Source organism: Asparagus officinalis, chromosome 5 (genome assembly GCF_001876935.1).
Source record: "Asparagus officinalis chromosome 5, Aspof.V1, whole genome shotgun sequence".
Taxonomy (NCBI): Eukaryota; Viridiplantae; Streptophyta; class Magnoliopsida; order Asparagales; family Asparagaceae; genus Asparagus; species Asparagus officinalis.
In genome coordinates, this window is record NC_033798.1 from 117,547,347 (window position 1) to 117,556,013 (window position 8,667).

General features: G+C 36.3%; 1 protein-coding gene across 1 annotated transcript in view; it reads right to left on the minus strand.

Annotated features, from left to right (window-relative positions):
* LOC109840876 (TBCC domain-containing protein 1-like) overlaps positions 1-420 on the minus strand; it is a 15,317-nt gene extending 14,897 nt beyond the window's left edge. Inside the window, 2 exon segments of the mRNA XM_020409685.1 lie at positions 1-2; positions 4-420. The exon segment at positions 1-2 is cut by the window's left edge and continues 68 nt beyond it. Coding sequence (XP_020265274.1) covers positions 1-2; positions 4-371 — 370 coding nt within the window. The 5' untranslated portion in view covers positions 372-420.

Sequence of the window (8,667 nt, forward strand, 5' to 3'; positions counted from 1 at the left end):
TGACTCCTCGGGATCAGCCTCTTATACGACTGAATATAGAGAAAAAGAACCAGATCGTTTACATCAATCCCCGTAGCGGGATCGCGATCGGAGGGGAGGACGTTGGCGAGGGTTTCGAGGGCGAGGCGAGCGTGGTCGATGGGGATCTGGAGCTCGTCGGCGAGAGATTGAGGGTCGATGGAGTTAGGGTTAGGATTTCGGTGGAGGAGGCGGTGCTTGAGGGGAGCTAGGGTTAGGGTTCCGTCGGTGAAGATGAGCTTGGGGATAGGGAGAAGGCCGTGCTCGAAGGGCTCGCGGCGGGGGCTGAAGAGGTGAGGGGAGGAGGCGGTGGTGGTCGGCGGCGAGGTATCCAGCTTCTCTTCGTCGATCATCGATGCTGATGAATAGATCTCGAAGCGGGAGATAGAGAGTGGTGAGAGAGTAGGAAAAAGGAGTGATTAAGTACAAAATACTTTTTAAGTTTGACCACGTTTAAACTTTAATGAAATTGATTATTACATCTAGATTTTATGATTATTTTTTAAGGATGTATTTTTGTTAATTTTATGTGATGAAAATGGATTGAAATATCATGAGCTTTGTTGAATTTTTCTACCTTTCAAGGAAATTCTAATTTTAATTGATGGCATTTTATTAAATAATTAAGCTTGTAATTATAAGGAGTGAATTTGAAATAAATGTTTTCATCTCTTTATTGCTACGTTCTTTTTTCTTCAGATCGAAATGAATATTCTCTATTTTATGTGTGATGTTTCCTGTTGATGAGAGAATCAACTTGAAATATTGGAAAAACTATAATGAAGATTATCATTATGACGTTTTCCATCCATATACGTTCTTTGTTGATGGGAAAATGAAAAGTGTGAGATGATGATTTATTGTGCATATTAGGATCATAGGTGGTTTGATTATTTGATTTTTTTTCCTTCTATAATTGTAAATTGTTTGAAAGAAATTTGTTTTAATGCCACACCCACCTAAATGTTTGACATGAAGGGATTTGAAAGGAATTCTATTTTCACACATAGTTTAAGCGCAATTTATATTTTTGAAAGTTTGGAAAATGGTTACACCCCAATTTGGGGGTAACAAATTTTATACTATTAGGGGGTGAACCAAGGGGAACTAGGGTGAAATAACTTCACCTCCTAAGTGTTCCCAAACAAGGTGAATGGAGGTGAATGGTTCCCTTAGGGCCTGTTTGGATTTGTAGGGGTGAAGGGAAGTTAAGGGAAACTGAGTGAAGGGAAGGGAAGGGAAGGGAAGGGAGTTCCCTTCCCCTTGGTTACACCCCAATTTGGGGGGTAACAATTTTTATACTATTAGGGGGTGAACCAAGGGGAACTAGGGTGAATTAACTTCACCTCCTAAGTGTTCCCAAATAAGGTGAATGGAGGTGAATGGTTCCCCTAACTTCCCTTCACCCTCATTCCCCTCAATCCAAACAAGCCCTTAACTTCCCTTCACCCTCATTCCCCTCAATCCAAACAAGCCCTTAAGGAATTCTTGAAAATTGTGTCAATGTCCCCAATAACAATAACCTCATGTGACCTAGTCTCTCTATCTTTTCTTTGTGTGGAGCAGCCCAAAAAAATCTCACTTCATGTGATTTAACCCTTTATTTCATGCTAACTAAGCACACAGAGAGAGAGAGAGAGAAACAAATAGAAAAGCCGAAAATACCCTCATTTCTTCCTCTCTTTTCTCTCCAGATCTAAATCTGCTCCTCCTTCCTCCTCTCATCTCCTCCTCTCTCCTAACTCATTTCCTTCCCCCCCCCCCCCCCCCTTCTTTTTCTCTCAGACACTGACATCCCCCTCCGCCACCTTCGACCATTTCGGTCATATTGTTCGCTCCTTTTCTCCCACTAATTTTCACCCTAATACTAAAAAAATCCCTCAAATTCATAGGATTTCTAGTTGGAGGATCCGTCAAACAACAGATTGGTCTCCGACGCTAAAGGCAAAGAGGTGGTAAAGAACGAGAAGGAGGAGGTGGTGATGGAGGAGGACGAGGAGGAGCTCAAGGCCATCGCAAATTCAAGACCTCTAAGCTTTTTCTTTTGACAAATTTTTTATATTAAGTTCAAGTCCAATGTGGAATATTAAGTCTAATGAGTTAGAAGTGATGTCCAATGGCTTGTATGTTAAGTCTATTGGGTTTAATAGTAAGTTCAATGACTTGAATATTAAGTCTATTGGGTTGAATAATAAGTCTAATTTGTTGAATATTAAGTAATGGATTATATGTTAAGTCCAGTTTGGTTCGTGTTAAGTCCAGTTTGATTCGTGTTAAGTCCAGTTTGGTTCGTGTTAAGTCCATTTTGGTTCGTGTTAAGTCTAACTTTGTTCATGTTAAGTCCAATTTGGTTCATGTTAAGTCCAATTTAGTTTATATTTAGTCCAATTTGTTTCGTGTTAAGTCTAATTTAATTCATGTTAAGTCAAATTTAAATCATGTTAAGTCAAATTCAACTTGTTTTAGGTCTAATTTCATGTTAAGTCTAATTTAAATCGTGTTAAGTCTAATCCAATTCCTGTTAAGTCTAATTTAAATCATGTTAAGTCTAATTCAACTTGTTTTAAGCCTAATTTTATGTTAAGTCCAATTTGATTCATGTTAAATCCAACTTAATTTCATGTTAAATCCAATCTAATTCATATTAAGTCTAATTCAACTTAACACGAACCAAACTAGACTTAACACGAACCAAACTGGACTTAACATGAACCAAATGGACTTAACACGAATCAAACGGGACTTAACACGAACCATACTGGACTTAACACGAACCAAACTGGACTTAGATTTGGTTCATGTTAAGTCCAATTTGGTTCATGTTATGTCCATGTTTGTTCATGTTAAGTCTAACTCAACTTGTTTTAAATCTAAAAACAAGTTGAATTAGATTTAACATGAATTAGATTGGACTTAGCATGAAATTAAATTAGACTTAACATAAAATTAGGCTTAAAACAAGTTGAATTGGACTTAACATGATTTAAATTAGGCTTAACAAGAATTAGATTAGACTTAACATGATTTAAATTAGACTTAACAAGAATTAGACTAGACTTAACATGATTTAAATTAGACTTAATATGAAATTAGACATAAAACAAGTTGAATTAAACTTAACATGATTTAAAATTAACTTAACAGAAATTAAATTAGACTTAACATGAAACAAATTGGCCTTAATATGAAACAAATTGAACTTAATATGAACCAAATTGGACTTAATGTGAACCAAATTGGACTTAACATAGGGGTGTGCAACGGTCGGTTCGGTTCGGTTTTTACCAAAATTTGAACAACCGAACCGAACCGCCTATAATTCAAAACCGAACCGAATTGTTGCAAGTCGGTTCGGTGCGGTTCGGTTCGGTTTGTTCGGTTCTAACTTCATCAAACTTCTTATCAAACAACAAACTGTGTTAAAGAAAAAAAAGATATCAACAAAGTAGGAGATTATGAAGCATTAAACATTAATATAATGATATTGTTTTTAACCCATAATGATTCAGAAAATGAGTTTAGGGTTTGAGTCTTTAACTCTTTAGAGACGGGTCGGGTAGGGTTTGAAAACTTTTCAACCCGAACCGACCAAATTCATCAAATTCATCGGAATTCTAGTCGGAGGATCTGTCAAACAACAGATCGGTCTCCGACATTGAAGGTGAAGAGGTGGCGAAGAAAGAGGCAGAGGAGGTGGTGAAAAGAAAGAGAGAACATGAAAAATTAGTGGGAGAAAATGAACGAACAATATGACCGGAATGGTTGGCGGTGACAAATGAGGGATGTCGATGTCTGAGAGAAAAGGAGGAAGAGAGAGAGAGAGAGAGAGAGAGAGAGGATGAAGGAAATGGGTTAAAAGAGAGGAGGAGATGAGAGGAGGAAGGAGGAGCGGCTTTAGATATGGAGAGAAGAAACGAGGATATTTTCGACTTTTCTATTTGTTTCTCTTTCTTTGTGCTTAGTTGGCATGGAATAAAATGACTGAATCACATGAAGTGATGTTTTTTAAATTTATACACATGGGAAAAAGTTTGAGCGTTTGGTCACATGAGGTTATTGTTATTGAGAAATTGACACATTTTTCTATTTTTATTTTTTTAAAATCAGAGTTGAGTACGTTGTATCAAAGGGGGTCGTTAACCAAAAAAGAAAACGTGTTTCTTTGTTTACGCATGGTTCCAGGATCAATAATACCATCGTCGTCACAAAAAAGAACAATCATCAATAATAGTGGACCCAAATAATCCAAAAAACGCAAGGCGGAGCTCCATTTACATCAGCATCAAAAGAGCACTATCAGAAGTCACTTTAATCCGTCCTGACTTTCGTCGATGATAAAACTACTTCGAAGGAAGAAAGCAGTCTATTATTAATTAATTTATGCCATGTTTCCTTGATGGCACAATGACCATTAATTGTGCATACAATCAAATCCCCACCGACAGTTATAGCAAACTCATCTGGGAAATGGTATAGGCACACCACCAACCACATATTAGGGCACACTCCCCTCTCTCAGCTATAGTGCACGGAGCTTACATAAATTTTTTTTTTAAAATTTCACGTAGATCCTATGCACTGTAGCTGAGAGAAGGGTGTGCCTCAAGTTGTGCCCCAACTCATCTAGTAAGGAATCTACATTGAGTATTTATATGAAACTAATTACAAGCTAGACTACTACTTACACAACAATGAATCCAAAAAAAAAAAAGCTCCAAATTTCTCCACAATTCTTGCCTTCACCATCACAATGTTAAGGTTAATATTCCTCTTTGCTGCATTAGACCTTTTGTAAGTAAGCGGACCGTACAACCTTCTTGAGCCAAATATGAACATGATATGAAGCTTAAATCTCTAAATTGCTTGTTTCCATCATTAATTATCATAACATGTAGCGGATGGGGCACCTCGAAGCTTTCAAATATGAAAACCCATTTATCAGTTGTAAAATGAAAGAAGACACGTCATATCTATTTTATAACACGGAGTCGGTTATTTGATTTTAGGCCACAACGCAAAGGGGGTATTCTTCTTCTTCTTCTTTCTTCTTCTTTTTCCCTTTTTTTTGTCAAATTAAGATAAAATCTTCTGTAATATTAATCTTCAGTGTAAAGGAGGCCGTAAACTAATCTATGTACGAGTTTTATTTTCAAGCTAATACATTCAAATAACAAGAGCAAAATCTCAATGAATCAAAAACATTAGGTACAAATTAATGACAAAATGTTATGAATTTAATTTGCAATACATTATTCTGAATTTCATAAATCTCCACATTATTATATAAGGCTTATGTCATAGGAAGTCACAAGCACGGCCATCGAATATGGCTCCTACATATTAATATATTATGCTAGGAAAACATAGAAAGATTACTAATTTGCACAGTAAAAAAGAGAAAGCCCTTCAGCTAAGTTGTAAAACTGCATATTGGTAGCATTTTAAGGTCTCGGGTTCAACTCATTTATAGAAATTTAATTTTCTAAAATATTCCCAAGGTCTTGCATTACGGGTGCGATACCCACTTTATAAAACAATTAATACATATCTTATAAGAACACCTTTTGAAGAAAAACACAAAAAAAATGGATTGTTCTTAACCATAACAATGACATTTAAAATTTTCACATAGTTCTCTTACCATATTTCATAAATTATTTAAGACAGTTTATTTGCATGCAAGTGTTCTATCAAAATTTATATTCAAAATGATCTAGCTACAGTTTTTTCCCCACCAAAAACCTTTCGTTTCGAAGGGATTTTTATTTGAATAGCTTTAAGTGTTCTCTCATTGTTTTAGTGGTCTATAAACATGCAATAAAAAATATTTAAGTCAGAAAAGTTAAATATCAATAGCATAATTTGACAACTTACAACTCATATTTTGTCATTCCCTCGGTCTATATAAAATAGGATTGATTGGACATACCAACCCCTAATAGAAAACCCCACAACCGCTCCACCAACCAAAAATAAGAAAAAACAAGCATTGGATGTGTTTTTCACATAATCATCAAAAACTTTGTTTATTTGTTTATCTCACGTGACCTTTAAATCTTGGGGTGTCTTGCAAGGACCCCCGTGAATTTTAGTTTTTTCCCATCAAGCTCGTGCTTTAATTTACAAATAACAAAATTATCTTTGAGAGAAAGAAAAAAATCCTAAACCTTATCATCTATTATTTACAACCCATGTATCTCCGTCCCTAAATATTAGATTTTTTTTTTCTCCCTAGAAAATTTAACTTATTTGCAAATCACATAATCCTAGTAAAGTTTGCAATTTTAATTCTAAGTGGTCATGTGGAACTCCCCATGTGAGATTAACCCTATAGAATGCCATTTCAAGGTCTCTATACGCAGTAGCCTCCATGTGGCTATGCTTGTCCTTATTTTGCATGTATACTACTTGAGACTCAAATGGGGTCCAGTAAAAAGTTCTTTGGTCGGAAACTGGGTTAAATTCTTTCGGTCCTTAATTATTGCGTCCACTATTAGAAGAAGACATATATGCTTTTGGGCCCCACAGTCAGAACTACAGAGTCCACCAACAATGTACAGTTGGATCATGCTAGAACAAAATAGGCCGTATTTTATCGTCTCGGTACTATCACTAAATATCGGAAGCGAGTAGCGATCTCTAGCTGCACGAGAACGTTCGGGATATCCAGCGGTAGAACCACCGTGAGGCGAATTTAATTCCTTTATTTTATTTGAGAAAATTTTATCAATACCCAATATGAAGAAATTCATGTAATCAGTCTTTTCAATCGTTTTCCATTATGGATGAGACTCAAAAAAATTCAATTAATTTTTTTGGTCCCTCCACATCAGCACGTATAGAGAGAAGTTACTATATTTCCTCATAAAATCTAAAATGTCCTTCTCCTTCCTGATGAGACAGCACCACACAATCGTACTTGCATAGCGGATGTATCACTTCCCATGATAACGATCTGATGGTGAAATTAATGGAAAATTGTTTCGCTTTTTTCTCTATCATGAGCAATAACTCTTTATATAATTTTTTAGATTTTTGCTCTTCAACTATTAATACTCGTCTTGTCCTAAAATTCTCTCAATTACTCCTTCTATCTTCCCTTCATTAATGGCTGAGAAGGCTATCATTTGCATGGTCTCCTCAGATGATAAAATAATTTTCTTAAAGATTAACTCTTCAACCTCTATGATGGAACTAAAATTTCATGTGTCAAAGAGGTTAAAATTTACATACGATTCTTTATTGTTGACATACAAAGGTGAAACAAACGGTAACTTTAGTTTTGCGATCGAGAACGAAGATGATTTGTCATCTATGGTGGAGCATAGCCGCAATATTGGGTGTAAAGAGATTCACACGTAACCTTTTTAAAAAACCAGAGGATTCGACTTTCCATAACAACTAGCAAGTTCCACAAAACTTATAAGTTACCAAATTTTTTCAAAAGAAATATGTAATTTATGGTCGAACTGTTGGATTTAATCTAATAAATCTATTTGTGGGGACATATGATTAATCAATGTGTATTGCTATCTTTCAGGATAACCCACTAAAGTGATCAATTAATTTGGGTTAATTGGGTATTTAAATAAGTCATGGGGTTATATGTGCAGATACCAGGTTGTAATTGTGATTTGTTGAGGGGCCAAATTATAAAAGTACAACATCTATAAATAATGGGTTATGGTCCCTAATCTAGGGTTACATTCTCTAATTCTCTTCACCCCCATCTAGAGAGAGAAATTCGGCTAAAGAGAGAACCCTAAGGTTAGAAGATCCAAAACCCAAATCAAGTTTTCATCTATGGATTCAGGTATAAGCTTCCGCTCCTTTGATTCTTGTTAATCTCTTTGAATTAATCATGGTTATATGGTTTTAGATCTTAAGTTTTGGTTTAGATCTAACAAGTGGTATCAGAGTCACCTTGATTAATTCTTAGGGATTTAAGTTTTATTGGGTTTTTTGATCTTAAATCTCTGGTTAAAGATTCAGTTTTGTTTTTCGGATAAACAGTAAATTTTTTGTTCGGATGAACAGTAGCGAAAATTTTTCGGATGAACAGTGAAGTTTTTTTGGATGAGCAGTAACGGAAATTTTTCGGATGAACAGTAACTGAAAAATCGTCGGTGAACAGTAGCTTTTTGGGATTTTTTGATTTTTTTTCCGGCGGTTTTTTCTTGGATCTAGATCAAGAAAACTCATTTTTTTGATTCTAGATCTGTTTTTTGATTTAATGGCGGCGGTTTCAGTTTGAAACCCTAAGGGTTCGTGCGTGAAAACGTGGCGAACATTAAGGAGGTGGTTACCTTAAATTTTGGCGAAGCGGTAAGCTTCAAACGAACCTCGCGTTCGTTCAATTTTAACCGATCTTCGCGTTCAAACGAACTTCGCGTTCGTTCTCAAGTGAGCCTCGCGTTCAACGAACTTAGCGTTCGTTCTAAGGTGAGCCTCGCGCTCAGTTCTAAGGTGAGCCTCGCGCTCAGTTTTCAGTCGAACCTCGCGTTCGTATTTAAGTCGAACCTCGCGTTCGTGCTTCAGTCGAACCTCACGTTCGTGCTTCAGTCGAACCTCGCGTTCGTGCTTCAGTCGAACCTCACGTTCGTTCTTCAGTCGAACCTCGCGTTCGTACTTCAGTCGAACCTCGCGTTC